The 16,553-nt window shown below is 29.0% G+C and overlaps 2 protein-coding genes across 2 annotated transcripts; both read right to left on the bottom strand.

Moving 5' to 3' along the window:
• Window positions 1-227: 227 nt before the first annotated feature.
• On the bottom strand, window positions 228-1,694 carry LOC108562753 (tetraspanin-33). The gene is made up of 6 exons (XM_017921176.1): window positions 1,366-1,694; window positions 1,095-1,298; window positions 866-1,039; window positions 630-809; window positions 393-572; window positions 228-291 (listed from the first exon to the last, which is right to left on the bottom strand). Exons 1-6 carry the CDS (start codon window positions 1,462-1,464, stop codon window positions 259-261), a joined length of 870 nt encoding a protein of 289 aa, XP_017776665.1. The 5' UTR covers window positions 1,465-1,694; the 3' UTR covers window positions 228-258.
• Window positions 1,695-8,746: 7,052 nt separating this feature from the next.
• Window positions 8,747-12,167, bottom strand: LOC108562754 (E3 ubiquitin-protein ligase TM129). The gene is made up of 4 exons (XM_017921177.1): window positions 11,783-12,167; window positions 11,522-11,730; window positions 11,084-11,462; window positions 8,747-9,021 (listed from the first exon to the last, which is right to left on the bottom strand). The coding sequence occupies exons 1-4, from the start codon at window positions 12,023-12,025 to the stop codon at window positions 8,764-8,766; spliced, it is 1,089 nt and encodes a 362-aa protein (XP_017776666.1). The 5' UTR covers window positions 12,026-12,167; the 3' UTR covers window positions 8,747-8,763.
• Between the last annotated feature and the right edge of the window lie 4,386 nt (window positions 12,168-16,553).

Raw genomic sequence — 16,553 nt, forward strand, 5'->3', positions numbered from 1 at the left:
TACACATTCTTCATCTATCCCATATAAAAAATATTTCGATTAGATTTTCTTTTGGCACGGTACACAAATTTTGAGTATTCAAAATAGATTTTTTTTTGTATCCTCTTTCATGTTACACAATTCGAAACAAAATTTGATAATGGATTCATCTACGGGAGACTAGATATGATTTACATACTCACATTTACAAAAATATGACGATATTTGATTTTTGTGTGCTTTTTTTGTGTGTGTGGGGGAAAGAAGAGATTACGACACCTATGTACGCTCGTTCGTGTGTGCCCTCGAGAACTAAATTAAAACGATAAAGGAGTTATTACACGTAATGGCTGGAATAATATTTACAAATGCACCCTAGGCCCCGAGGCCAAGTAGGCAATATTTCAACTAACCCAGCGCGACTTCTGCAGGTCTATCTGGCCTTCCAAAGTCTTCGCAAGGTAAATGACGAAGAGCTGGGATAATGCAGTGCTGAGGGCGATGATGGCTATCGTGTAGAGGTTCCTCTCCGCCCAGGATCTCACAATCTCGATGCAACCAGAAGTCCACACTTTCTTGCTAGCCTCAGCCACCTAAAACACACACGAAATTGAAATGCACTTGTAATTAAAACATAAGACATAACATACCGATAGAGTCTGCACTCCATATCCACACATAATATTGACTAAACCGGAACTGATGTCTGTAGCATTTATGCAACACGAAAATGGTACACCGCATCGCTCGACACTGGGCGAGGTGCAGTTAAAATATTCATTTTTGGACCAATCAATGTATCCCTCTGAACTCAAACCGCAGCAGCGAAACTAAAAAAAAAAACAATCCCTTTAATTTCATAAGAAGTGGAGGTCGCTGAACCTACCTCCTGTTGCGCAAAATCTATGAAATTTTGCAGATCTGGATCATCCCGATAAGTATGTATAATTTTATCTGTGAAATTCTCTTCTAGCATCGATTGCATGGATTGTGGAAACACAAATCCTAATATTGCCACAATCATTTCCAATAAGAAAAATATCAGCAAACACAGAGAATACTAAAAGCATTAAAATAGTAATTTTATTATTAATTCCTTAGTTTGTCTTCATTACCAATTTCAGAAGGCAGGTGTTCTCTCTAAGGGCTCCTACACACCCAGCAAAACTGACCATGAAAATAACCCCACCCAATATTATCATAACCAAAGATATATTCAAAATCACATCGTATACTGTGTCCAGTTTCACAGAGCCAGTCAGTTGCCATTTATCAATGAAAGCGTAAAGGCCTATGCCAATCAGAAGACCTCCGACAAGCTGTAAAAATAAATAAATAAACCAGTTACTCAACAATTAACACTTTCTCATTTTTTATCACACTTACCCAAAAAGCAAAGTTTAAAATGAATATGAGATACTTGAAGCAGGAGCTGACATAGGTGAAATTACTGTAGTTAGGCCTGGATGGCCTGTGTGGTGGCATCTTTACAAGTAAGTTGAAAACAGTCACAATAATGAGAAATCTTGTAGCACTGAATCACGTCTCGTAATAATCTCGAGTTCTTCACTTTGCTTTCAACTATATTTAATTCATCATCGAGTATTGTTATGCGAAAATACCACAAACTATTGTAACTTAATCACTAATTACTTCCTGGAAGTTGAGGAGGAGGGTTTTGTTTGTCGCCAAACGTCAAAACTTGACGTCTATTATCTGGGATGCACGTACCAACCACGCAAAATAAAACGTTGGGGAGAAAATGAAATAACGGAGGTTTATGCGGTTTAGGTAAATCGTATAATTTCGTTATAGTAACATTGTAAAAGATATTGAAACGTATTTTTTTTAAACTGTTGCAAAATAGTTCCAAATCATTGAATACTTACTTTCACAAATGTTTTGAAATTATATACCAACAAAACTTTTAAAAAGTATATAAACTTGCTATTAATTTCAGCAGAAAACATTACTAAAATCAGAGACTACATTTTAATTATGATAGTTTTATAATTGTACTTTTTGGGACTACTATAAACGTCGAGTCCGTGTTATGACAGAACTGAATGCATTTTTTAATCGTGTTAAAGCGAAACCATGTTGTAAAATAATGAAACATTTTATTTTTGTTTACATTTTTATTTGAATATATTATTTGACAAAATGTTGACAATGGATAAAATAAGAATTAAACTAAATGTGTAATATGTATTGACGTTGTTATTATGATCAAATTATAAATTTAATCTCTAATTAATTTCTGTGTAAACACTACTAATATATATTAATATTCAAGATAAAAAAAAAACAAAACAAGTACTTTAAAATTGAGTAACTTGGAGTTACTCAAATAATATGTATAATAAAATTATTTTTGATATTTTCATTATTAGCATTCTTCCTGCCAATTAACCATATGCTTCCGTCCCCAAAAATATTGTATTGTCCTCATGACCTTCCTTTGCCCAATTGCCTGCTTTTTAATAACAGAATGATCTGGCACTTACATCTGAGCATATAGTTCATGGTAATACACTTACTGTTACAGCGTTGGAACTCTTCGTTAATTGCATTCAAAGGAATATTCAAGTAAAACATAATATTTTCTTCGTAGAATTGGACAGTTTCAACCATAATAATTGTTCTGAATATTGTTCCGCACCGTCGAATAATTTCATTGTGCGTGAACTCTACAAACTCGTTAAAATATCGTTAATATACATTTGTGATTTAACCGAGACCCTAAAATTACAATATATTTTGTGTATATGCAGAGTTTCTGAAACTTTTTTGTCCGCTTAAAAAAATTAAAGGATCCCTCGAAGAATGGGCATGTGTAGAAAAACATACCGTCCGTCATACTTCGAGAATCAGGGAGCGAAAATATCCAATTGTTTGCTTAATAATTTATTATTTTATTATAAAATTATACGCAGTATGGAATTGATAAATACACTATTTTTTCAGGTAGATTTGTTTAATCTTTCGTAAAGTTCATAGTTGTATATATAGGTATAGAATTTGAAGATTTAATATAATTATGCACTTCCGTTTTTATTGGATGAGAAGATAAGAATTTGTTAAAAATTGAAGTATAAATTTTTATTTTGTACTATGGTCATTGCAGCCCAACAATTGTAATAGTTTTGTACAAAAAAAGGAGTACATAAATAAAAGTACCAATTCAAAACAGAACAGAAGCCTAGGCTGGACCAGTGCATATAATTTGTACTATATTTTGTCTAGGTGTAAACTTGACTATTGTACTAAGTTTTATAGCAAATAACCTCGTGTATGTAATTTGTGAGCAGTCATTGCCTATCTGCAATTAACAAATGTTTAATATAGGATAAATAGATAAAGTAAGAAATAAAATGTATAGTTAAAAATTGAACGGATGTGTTCCCTTCACTTCTGTTTTCTTTAAATTTTTATTTTATAAATAAAAAAAAATCTTTAGGTGTTGCAATCTCGGTAATTCTACAAATATTTTTTTATTATCCAAATTAACACATTTTTAGAAAAATGCATTATTATTTGCTATTATTGACTTTTACATTTACTTCTTTGTAAAACTAGTTAATTAATGATAATTATAAATATTACGGCACACAGGTTTAAAATCTATTCATTTCACTTACAACTTACTTAATACTTAAACACACATCGAAACCTTTAATATTATGCTGATTGCTCCTGTCCTCATTTCTCATTTAGATTTATCATCCACGAACAACCTTCACTTCCATTTGCATCGGATGCAACAATGTTGCAAAGACTAGCGTTCAAGTATCAAAACATTTAAATCTTATCTCATTCCACAACATAAAAGTCCTACTTTTCCTCTAGCTATCATCATCTATATGGACATTTGTCATTAATGCTTATAAATTTGGTCAATATATATGTAAGATTGCTTAAACGACCAAAATATCGTTTAACCAAATTTTTTCGTCTATGTAATTTTCTATAAAACGATTTTATGATTTTTATGATTTTAAAGGTCATAACCAAAATATCAAATATAAAAACATACTTTACTTTTCATTTAAACTGCGAATTCGTTTCGAGTCACTGAACTCATACTTTCTAAAATAATAATTGAAACTCCGTAAATATTTCAATTACATTTATGGGATTTCCTAACAAAATAATGTACAGTAATAAATATTTTGAAATTCTCAAAATTATTATATAATCTCGGATAGGTTTAGAAGAATAACTAAACCATTTAGTTTAAAAAGAAATTACTTTATACATTTTCTAATTTTAATTTTGTGAAGACGTGACAAAATTGAGACAAAACGACCTAAAGCTAATTAAATTTCCGTTTTTTCTTTTTACCATTCATTGTCAATATATTTTTATAAGTCATAAAATTAATTTCCTCAAATTTGAAATAATATTACGCAAAAATCGTAACTACTACGAATATGATTGATATCTCACTTAATTTTTTGTAGCCAAAGCGCGTGGGGTCACCAATGGAGCATATAATAGGTAAATTTAAATTCAATATTTGGCACCTTTGACTTCTTGAGGCAGTGGTGCAAATTAGATATTTGGCTACATGGGTAAGATTTCTTTGCTGCGGCCCTGTTTTTAAGTTTAGTAATTTTCTAATAATTAAGTAAAACAGGAATAAAAGTACATGTAGTAAATAACTTAATTTTATTCTAACAAAAAGCAACAAAACAACAATAAACAGTATATTTTAATATCTGTAAACATAAAAAAAAATATGTATTTTAAAATTTAATGAACAATATTCAAAATGTAAACGATATTATACTTCGGTTGAGTTGGCATTTTCAATAACATAGACGACAAACATGAACTTTCTGAAACTCGTAAAATTACTGCAAGTTTAATAAAAATGAGCTACATTTGGAAAACTATTTTCTTACACATAATTCTGTTGCCGAAAAAGTTACGTTGAAACAAATTGTCATCATACATGGCCCATTACAATTACGATTTTCATATACACTGTATTACCCCGACTTACCAACTAGTTCGGTTCCAAAGGGTTGTTCGTAAGTCGGGAAAAATTTCAAAATATACTTATCTTATCACAGTTTATCATGGATTTTACTTTTATATATGTTAAATTCCGTATTGTAGTCAACTACATAATTTTGAAAAAATAGATTAAATTAAACATAATACTTACTGACAAATACTTTTCAATGTATTTAATAAAAAAACGACAAAATAGATAGTACATCTTCCAAAAATATTATATTTCATTAATGACATGTTTGTTTGGACAGTTAATTTTTTTATGACTATATATCTCCTTGTAACAAGTTAGACCTTATAAAATTTTGTTCGTAAGTCCGGGAGGTCGTAAGTTGGGGGATACCTGTATTTGTAAACGGATTCTTCAAGAAATAAAAACAGGTTTGAGCTTCCTGAAATCGATTTGCTCTTATTATATATTTTTAAATCAACCTAATAATCATATTTTCATAAAAAAATATGCGTCAACTATAAGCATCAAAATAATCAATTTCGTTTAATTATCTTGAATAAAAGAAGATAATATTCGCGTTTCTCACTGTTTAAATAAACCAATGATTACAAATAAAAATTAACAAATTTATAATGTGACTAGAACCAACAACAAAATAAGTTTTTTAGATAACCATTACATAAGAACCAAAGTTCATAAATTAGATAGTCACATCCGGCAATTATTAATAATTATACAAATAGGGAGACTTTGATAAAATTATTTTTAATTATTAATGCTATGGAATATTAATGTTCACGATAACAAATTCAGCAATTGTATTTGATATTCTACCTGCATTGATAAGAATATTACAATATAGCTTTGAAATGTTTATCAAATTAACAAGGTATTTTGATTCAAATTTTATTTCCTACAAAAAGAATTATATTAGAATAGTCTGCAAAATATGCTATTATGACAAAGATACTTACTAAATACTTGCTCTATTATCTTCAAGGTAATAAAATAGATAATCTTAAAATAAAATCACCAAATTATATAATATTTTAAGGGAGGCGTTGATCATGATCAGTGGTTTTCAGTGGTGAAATCGATCTCAAGAACTAATAAGTTGACCTCTCCTGTCATTAAAGTAGAACACTTTTAAACAATGAAAATTCCAACCTTCTCCCAAATAACCAGTAGAGATTTCTAAACATTATTTCCAATTTTCGAGATGCTTATTTGACTTTTGTTGATTGGCCATCTTACTGTTGGGCTTTCTTTAGTGTGAATATGCACAGATTTCATATTCTCCACTTTTTGGAGATGAATCAATGAATCAACGTTTGTGAGTGCATAAATATTTATTTTATGTGTCTCTACATTATGTCCATTTAATTGTCCTTTTTTTCTTATTATTTTCCCATTTGTAAAGCGTGTTATTTATGATAGACTGCTTTATTTCTAAAAAAAAGTTTTAGAAATGTCTGCCATGTATAAAAGGTAAAGCATAGGTTCTAAACCAATTCCCTGTGGCACTCATGATTCTATTAGATGTAAATAGGTGAATTTGTCTTCAATTTTTACCTGAAACATTACATTTTCTAAACGCAATTTAATTATTTCATATAATATATATTTTTCAAACCCTTTTTTAGGAAACCACTATTTTTATTGAGTTTAGTCATTATATGTTTGAAAACAGTTAACTCATTTTAGAACAATTCAAAAAAAGGATATATTTTTTTATGTACATGATAATAATTGGTTAAATATAAATAAACATATTTTTTTTTAAATTCAAGACACTGTCCGGAAAATAGTTAAACGTATATTAATTCATATTTGAAAATTAACAATCAGCATACTTTATATCAGTTTTAGTAAATTATTAGAATATTTTATCAAATATGTTCAAATAAACTTCAATAATATATAAAAAGGATTAAATGATAATAAACTCATCTCATTTCCAAAAGTTTTTATCAAAAACAGATTACTTTAAACCTTCAATCAGGACACAAATAAATTAAAAAGTGCAGCAGTATTCCTAGATATATCATAACATAATGTACTTTCTACACAAGTAAGATATTGAAAGAGAACATGGCGAGAAACTACGCAAATTGTTTTCTTACAAGAGTATCAATCCACTTTAAGTTGATCTTCTGTAAAGAATTTAATGTGATAAAAATATATGATATTAAACAATATGACAAAATTTGTTCCATACACTGCCCCAGAATTTGTATGTGAAATTGAGAGTTTCAACTATACAAACTCTTAATATATAACTGTAAAATCGTACCTACAATTTTGTACTTGTCTATAATATCAATTGAAAAAGATTTTGCAAAAACATTAAATAATGACGATATAATAGATATGTTTGCAAATGAGAAAGCTAAACCAACCCTCATTATGCAACTAAAAAATAATTCTTTACTGATATTCGAAAATCAAAAAGCTTAAACTGACTTTAAAATTTAAAACAATAAATGAAGTATACAATAATTGCATTATACAACAAGATCTGCAATATACAGAAATTAAATTAATTAAGAATAGAAGTTTCCTCAATTCTATGACATTTAACATTAATATAATTTTTACTTGATTCTAGAATATGCATTTAATTTTATCGTAAGTAAAATAAATTTCTTTCATTGTCAATTTAAAAAATATGTACTAAACGATGACTGAAAGTTAGTATTGTCATATTCATTTTCCAATAAGTAATGAAAAAATATATTTAAGTGTACTTAATAGAAAATTATAATTTGTATGAATTGTAAACTAATTTACAATAAGAAATATTCTCTATTTTAATATTTCTCGGTAATCTTACAAGCAAAACTGAATAAATTCGAGAGGAAAATTTCACGCCAACCTAATTAAATCATATGTAAATAGAATTATATTTATGTATCTGTAAGATTAGACGTGATAACGATATATCCAACTGTAGACTTGACACACACATATACACAATATTTTTTCCATTTTCATAAATAAAGGTGATGTCTGTGAATGTGTGCGTATGTACGGATAATCATCGATTCATATAAAATTGTGTGTTAATAATGATTATCGATACACTTGGGCCATTATCTTTTATCTGATGGCATTATATATTATATTCGATATAATTCGAACGAGTGTGTTTGTATTTGATTGCGGAGCAGAGCAACAACAACGAAGATGGCCCTGAATCGGGTTTCGACGTTCTTCGGATTGAAGAAGACCAAGCAGCAAGTGAAGCACAGTGCAGCCGACGAAGATGAAGACCTACCCAAAGCACCGGTTCGGAAGTACTCGTTATCGAAGACAGGAAGGATGCGTGCGAAACAGTACACGCACAAAACAATAACAGACGGAAAGCTTTACCAGACTCCGGATACCATCCAGGAAACAGGAAATGGACACAAGCGCAACAAGTCGCAGGACAGCAATGCCGGTGAAAGGAAGAAGGATGAAGAGGAGGACAACATTGATAACCTGATTGGAAGCCTATACGACTTCACGAAGACTGTTTAATAGTGACTAAAGTGAGGCAAATTCTAATTTATTAATAGGATTTTCTATATATATATATATACATTTGAAAGACTGTTATTTCGAAGTGACAGATTGCTGTGTAGAACGCAAAATTTGGACTCTTACCTTAATGGTTGCATTATCTTGGACTCGTAAAAAGGCTTATCAGAGATAAATATCTGTTATTTTTTTTGCGTGTGTGAATGTAAATATATAAATAAATGATAACACTGGTGAGGCCAGTGTGTGAGGGGGTGAGACTAATGTAAATTTAAATGTTCGTTTCTTTATTCTATTTGTTCAACCATACAAACATCCAAAAGGCAAAATCTCTTCTTGCACATTGGGCACGGGCATTTTCCCGATAGCCATTGGCTCGTCTGCTCGATATCTTGCTGATGTGCAAACCATCTTGCCAAACAGTCCACACACCATATCGGCCTGCAATTACAGTTCGAGCAGTGCTCCTCGCCCGAATCTTCGCAGAGCTTCTGCAGCTTCACATTCGATGTAACTATGTTGCATCCGAAGCAATGATCCAAATCCTAAAAGAAAACTTCATATAAAAAATCTACAGTATTGTTTTTTGTTGTTGTTGTTGTTGTCAATAAACAGTCATTATACAAAAATATATTTTTTTGACGTAATTTTACAATAATAAAATTGTAAATCCAATTAGGATATTTATTTTAATTATTTGCAGACTAATTTTTTGTGATTAAACCATATAAGATCCTTAACTTCTACCAATCAGAATTTTTATGTTAATTATCTAGTTAGTACTTGTAATATAAACGATTATTTTTTGTGTACAAAATGAATTTTTTACAACTAAATCAGTATATTTATTTTAATTATCTACAGTTACTACTTGTAGATTAATCACGTAAATTTATTTTCTTGTAAAAATCATTGACATACTTGACTAGATGCAATTTGTTAAATTGCAAATAAAGGGTGTCCCAAAATTAACGCAAGATTTTAGTTTTCAGATTGTGATTGTGATAAAAACTATGTTTTCTATTTAATTCAAACAACGTCAAATAAAAAAATTTAATTTTTAAATTACAAATTTCTACAACGATCAACTGAAATATTGAAAAGCAGTTTTTTATTGCTTATTTGCTCAAATATAAGATTTGTAGTCCTTGAAGTTGCAATTAATTATTATCAATCAATAAATTCACACTGCTATTAAATATTAATTAATTAATAATTTAATAAATGTCTTGAATTTTCTATTATAAAGGAAACTTTTATAAATGTCTAATGAAAATATTTACTAAATAAATATAACATATTCAATCATATATAATAATCAAATACAACTGTAATAGAAAAACGGTAATTATTTATAATTGTCAAAACAATGATAAATTGACTGTGTTATCTTATGTTATTTATATAACTGAGCAAATCCGTTTATCAATAAATAGCGTTTGTTGTACCAAATGAAAAGGCGATATTGCGCATTACGTGCTAGCAATATATTTTTAAACTAACAACGTGATTTTTATTTTTCCAAATCCAATAAGATTTTTTTTGTATAATAAATTTAACAATTTCAAAATCATAATTAAAAGAAAAATATGAACGATTTTTTTAAAGCGTAATTTCTAAACATTGAAAAGTTTAAAGCATTTTATTTAGTTTTATCGATTTAATAAATAAAACTAAATAAATGTGATTATTAAATATTATATTTTCAAAATAGGACTGTTTATGTCAAAGTTATCTGATATTGCATCATATGACATTTTAATTCAAAATAAAAAATGACAAATCTCTTTAGAAATGAAGCTACTGTTTAAATTATTATAAAATTCAAATATTTTTTTGTTTAATGTCCTCTGTATGATATTTTTCGGACATAAATAAATACATGCAAAAGAATAAATGTCAAAACATTTAAATTATGTAAAACTTATCTCAGATAATGCATCATAATATGACATATTTTAACGATTTAATTCAAAATGTATAAATATAAGGCCGGAAAGTCTGCAGTTTATTATCATATTTATGTATATTGACGGTGTAATCAAATATAACGAGGTAAAAAAAATGTTGATAATCAATACATTCAAAATTGCATTTCGTGTTAAGACTTCTTATGGCAGTGTTTTCCAAACATGATGTTATTCCTCCATTTCATAAAATAGATAAAACTTTAGCAGTCATTCGGAAATTTGCTCACTGTGACTAATATTCGCGCCTCCCTAGGGAGGCGTGCCTCACAGTTTGGAAAACGCTGCATTATGGAATCATATTGACCAATAAAGAGCGGCTCATTACGTAATGTTGCAGGATCAATCTAGATCAGTTCGATTCTCATACCAAATTTAGATCAATAAAGACCCGAATGTGTGAAATACGGTCGTAATCATATAAAAATGACCAATGAAAATGGTTATTTGTATTAAATTAGATTATAATTGATGGTCATTCTCAGACTATGAGTGTTAAGTATTATTCTAGCAAATCAATTTGAAAAATGACCAACAACCAAAGTTTCCAAATAAAATTTTCTTTTAAGCAAAATAACTTAAATTAAAAGCAAATGTGAATTATTTGAGAAGCGCTTAATTATAGAGAAAATATTGGCACCTGAGAGGTTTTGTACTTGGGATTCTGTTCGACGGCATGCCTGAACGCGTCCACGAACTTCTCTATGACGCTCTTGAAGATCTTTATATTCTCTGGTATATGTACAATTCCTGCCAATCGATCCTGCAAATCCCTAAAATCCAGAGTGTTCAGACGAATATTATAAGAAGGCACTCGCGGTGATTGGACTTCAATGGTAATAAACTGTGTTCCGTCATTGGACAAATGCGAAAACGCGTGGGTATCGCTCTGTCTAACACAAAGCTGTGAATCGCTCTGATGTGATATACACATACTCAGCGGGGTAACTTTAATAATCCAATTCTCAGTTGCAACAATTTTGATGATTGCATTTGTCTGCACACATAACTTGTCAATACTGCAAAAGAAAAAATAATTATGTTATCTGAATAATATACATTATCTGCATCACTCAACCTTCTAAACTCGAAATTGATATTTTGAGCAATCATCCTCCAATCTCTATTCCCAGTGGTGAACTTCTTCAGTGTTTTCACGATGGCATGATTCTCCCAACTCAATTTATACCTAACAATCTCAAAGAAAGCCAAGATGGGTAAAATAATTGCAAGTGAAAGCAAAACACTAATCCAAATTGAATCATCAACGAACCACAGCTTCTGGATCTAAAACATTTTGGGTGTGATTTAAATAAAATTGAATACTTCATAATTTTACCCCATTTTCATCACCAAAGAAAGTTGTGCCAAAGATAAATCCCAGAGGTAGGACAGAGTAAATCAATAGTGTGAAAGCAGTCCTCTTCATGTGGTATTCAATGAAATTCTCATGTTCGCTGCCCAGGATGCTGGAGAACAGCTGAGGTATGGTGAAACCGAAGGAGATACATTCTGTTGGTGGAAATATCACACAAAACGCGAACAGTAGATAAAACAACAGAAACACAACATCAGCAGTCATTTCTATATTAAGTTATTATTATGTTATCAACATGATAATTGACTAATCAAGTGTTTTTTTTTTCCTTATTTTTGGCTGCACAATATATTGTTGATAGGAAAATAAAAAGTAAGGTACATTAAATATAAAATTAAGCCAAATAAATATTAGCAAACTATTTTCTATACATTGCAAACCACAGCACAAAAACAACAATTTTGACATCTTGTCAGACGATTTGATAATAAATAAGATATGCAACCACATGATCATTACTGTCTTTACTGTCTTCCAACATTACAAAATATTTGATTTACAAATGATCTGTACTAAAATCCTTGTATACTATATATTGCTTTTTATATATTTAATTTATTAATGGCTTACAATTAAAATCATAAAATATTTAATAAAAGGTGGAAAAATAGATTTTGATGATTTTTAATAATAGCAATATGTATACACCAATATATATTTATTTTTGTTTACTTTTTGTGAAATATTTTATATTTTCATCATTGTTATTAGAACTTATTAGAACCAAATTAAAAAAAAAAACATGTTTATTAATCAGAGTTGAACCGAAATTAATTTCGTTTCGGTTTACGGTTACGTTCCAATTAAATGTTACGTTCCATTTAAATTCTTTAAAGTTAAGTTTTAAAATTAAGTCAAATATCAAATTTTGATTTAATTTTATGTACAAATTTCCTTCGTACTGAAATAAACCTCAATTAGTGAATAGCACATGCAATTTGTAATGTTTCCTCAGTCATATTTAGCGTATTATCCTTTTTAATCACTTTGATCCGAGTTTCTTCTAATTTTAGTTACGCAAGACTTGTGCTTGCTCTCTTTTCTTAAAATTTTCTCTTTTAAGTCGGTGGTTGTTTGAACGCTCAATAAGTCCTTCGACGTCAGTGAGTTGTGATTCGGAGATTTCATCGATGTCTCTTGTACATTGTATGTTTATATACTCTATTAACACAACGTCGAAAAATTATTTTTATCGAATGTCTATACAAATAAACCAAAACACAAGCACCGCCACACTACCATCAATGAGCATACATGATAGAAATCAATTGTGACTTACTTTAATAAAAAAAAATGAACTGAAATTAACCGTAATTTACGTTACGATTACAGTTACGGTTCTGTTAAAAATTCCGGTTAATTTTGGTTTTCCGTTCGGTTCGACTCTTTGTTTTTAATAATGTTGTTTTTACTTGAAATAAAACACAAATGATATAATTTTTTTTATCAATAAGAGTCAGAAAAGTTATTTTTTTTTATATAACACCTTGTTTACTATATTATTTTATTAATTTAGGCAATTAAAAATGTTTCAATCTTGATATAATCAATTTAATTGACTTATAATCATTAATATATTAACTATAAACACAATTATGTAAGATTCGATATGTATTTTTATATAGTGATTTTTATCTCGTACGTGTTTTCTATAAGGAAATACGGAGAACATAAAACTTGAAAAAGTATCTAAGAGATTATTTTGTTTACACCAAAATGTAACATGATTTTTTTATCGATTAGCAATAAATATTATAAAAATTCCCTATTTCTAAAGCAGATTTATAAATACATTATTTTTATTTAGGATTATATCGATATATATATTCTTTCAGTTATAATAACGTTTATTGCATTAATAGTTTAAAAAAACTTATTCTGATTATAGCTCTTTCCGTTCCATTATGTTAATTAATATCATATTTAATATTCATTCAGAACCGTAAGTATAATAATCTGTAATTATATTGGGTTGTTCAAAAAGTGTGCGCCACAGTTTGGAAACCCCTGACATATACTATTTGAATCTATTATTTTATTGTTGCATAATTATCAGGCGTTTTTTAAAGAATATTTATTATGAAAGAAGAAATATAAAAATTCTACAATAACATTTTTAAATTAATATTCCAGAGCGTAGACACCATCTACGTCAGTGACTGTCAAACTGTGTGCCGCGGCTATTCTAGGTGTGCCACGAAAAATTTAGAAATATATTCATTCGGCTTCGTATATAGATTCGGCGCCGTTTTATCTTCAATTCCGCTTAATCGGGACACATCGGGACTAGTATACTTGTCCCGATTAAGAGGCTGGCCCAATTATCCGAAATGCCATTTGTTAGGTTTTGTTTCTGTTCTTTAGCATTTATCCCTAATAAGCTGTTGTCCCGATTAAGCGGAATCGACTGTAATTTTATTCAAAACAAACTTCTACAGATGTCATCTTTCAGAATATGTACACAAGTCAATCGTCATCGTCAATCGAATTCTGGATATTCAGAATTTAAGATATTCAGGCACCGTCAATACCACTTAGCAATAATCGGCACAAACTTTTCGATCAACCCAATACATAGATCGAGAAGATATTTTATAATTCCTTAATTCTTTATTAATCGTTTGTTTTCTAAAATGCATGGCGGCTAGTAATTACTTTGGGAAAAGGGAAATACCCGAAGACAGCGTTGTATTTAGCAACTGTTAGTTTGTACCTTTAATAACTGCAAAATAAGTATTAATAATTCAGGTTACAAACCTTCGGTATTATAATCATTTTACTAATACAAGTAATATTTATTATATTATTCAAATAATTTTACCAATGTGATATTTGCTGCAATAACTAACATTCACTAGATACGGCGCTGCTCAGAGTTATGTAAATTATTCCTGGAATTACCCAATCGCCGTTCAGACTGTTAAATCATTCGGAGTATGTGTATATAAAACCTCACCGCAACTGATTTAAAAGTTGTAAATCCTAAAATGAAGTTCTTCGCTCTTTTTGCTGTGATCTTTGCGATCTTTGCATCGTTAATTGGAAATGCATCTGCAGCTAGTGGACAAATTATTTGTTGCTATGAGTATATTCACAAGCAATTAGAGTGCAAACCTGCGACGTGTTCACCGGAATACAGAATTCCATTAGATTACAGCAAGTGCCAATGCTGCGAAGCATGTTCCAATGAATAATAAAAGTGAGTGCATACGAAAATAATCAAAGAAAAATAATTTCAACTTGAACTTTCCAGGTAATTGGAGTTCAATAATCAACGATGATTTGCAATATTTTTGTATTATTTATAAATTTTAATACAAATAAAAATATTAAGATATAAAAACTTCTTATAATTAATTTTTATTTTGGTTAACACATTTGTTAGTTGAATTCTTAAAAATAAACAACCCTTAAATATTGAATGTATTAACAAAAATATATATTAATAAAAAAACTTAAATATGTAAAATATTCAAATTGTCTGAAACATTACAAACAAAAAGCACAAATTCACAAAAGGACCATTCTTATTGATATAATAATCATTATTTGGAAATATAAATGTAATTTGATATAAATTTCGAATGTATTAGGTATTTTGCTAATAATAAAGTTACAGACTGAAAACAATAATATTGTCAGTTATATGAGTTTTATCATCGATACTAATAACAATGTATATATGTTATGAACTTGACAAACAGTAATCCTCCAGTTTATTAATCTTATTCTCTATAGCCGTGTTAAAAGTAACATTTGTAGCTCAACAAGAAGAAATTCATGGAGTATTCCCTATTAAAATTATTTAGAGAATATCAGTTGTATGACAACCATCACCACCATCAGAAGCACCATCACCTGAATAAGATAAGTTTATAATAAAATTATACCTATCAAGAATGTATGATAAGTAAATAATATAACTACATAACTGAATTGGAGTCATCGTTAGCCATAAAACAAAAAATGGTCTTCAGATATACTGTGTCACTTTCAATATATTCGAAGAAATCTATATACTAAAACAAATATCACCAGAAAGAGAAAATTCAGCAATTGTTTTTCAGAACTAACTGAAATCAGAACTAACTGAATTATCCAAACAGGTGCGGATTTAGTTTGATCAACATTCATGTATGATGGTGTAAATAAATAGTATTTTTAATTAGGTATAGAGTATATTCTAATATAAGAAGCATAAATGAATATAAAAAAAACAAAACGCGACCATCGAATGTGCCATCATTAATTTATATAATAATTCTTTATTTAAAAATATAATAAGAAACTTGTGAATTTCTCTGTAAGTTGTTCAACTCTTACATCAAATGAGCAACAGTCAACTGAGCACCAGCGTGATAAAGTAATGTAACTAAAAGGAACTAAAAAGATACAATCTTATAATAATAAATTATTAATCAACCTTCGGAATATTCCACAAGTTATTCTAAATAATCACGTAAAGTATCCGTTTGTATATTTGATGGATACGTTAAATATGATTTGTAATAATTAAATCAGTTATTCTAATATCCGCGTATGTGATATATTTGATGGATACGTAAATATGATTTGTATAATTAAGAGGAAATTGGTAGACCTAACAAATATACTATTATATTGTATATAATATGATTTGTAATAATTAAGAGGAAAGTCATGGCCCTAACAAATATACATATTAGTTATACAATAGATGACAATAAATTGGTCGGCCACGACAATATTATAA

The sequence above is a fragment of the Nicrophorus vespilloides genome, unplaced genomic scaffold (assembly GCF_001412225.1).
Source record: "Nicrophorus vespilloides isolate i.1.1-1 unplaced genomic scaffold, Nicve_v1.0, whole genome shotgun sequence".
Lineage (NCBI taxonomy): Eukaryota > Metazoa > Arthropoda > Insecta > Coleoptera > Silphidae > Nicrophorus > Nicrophorus vespilloides.

Bases quoted from the DNA above. Each gene is read 5' to 3' on its own strand.
- LOC108562753 (XM_017921176.1), bottom strand. From the start codon at position 1,464: ATGCCACCACACAGGCCATCCAGGCCTAACTACAGTAATTTCACCTAT. The intron at 1,040-1,094 runs GTAATGAAGACA...TAATGCTTTTAG, and splicing joins ACACCTGCCTTCTGAAATTG to TATTCTCTGTGTTTGCTGAT. The intron at 292-392 runs GTTAGTTGAAAT...GTTTTAATTTAG, and splicing joins ACCTGCAGAAGTCGCGCTGG to TTCTCGAGGGCACACACGAA.
- LOC108562754 (XM_017921177.1), bottom strand. From the start codon at position 12,025: ATGACTGCTGATGTTGTGTTTCTGTTGTTTTATCTACTGTTCGCGTTT. The intron at 11,731-11,782 runs GTAAAATTATGA...AAAATGTTTTAG, and splicing joins TCTTTGGTGATGAAAATGGG to ATCCAGAAGCTGTGGTTCGT. The intron at 9,022-11,083 runs GTGCCAATATTT...GTTTTCTTTTAG, and splicing joins CCAAGTACAAAACCTCTCAG to GATTTGGATCATTGCTTCGG.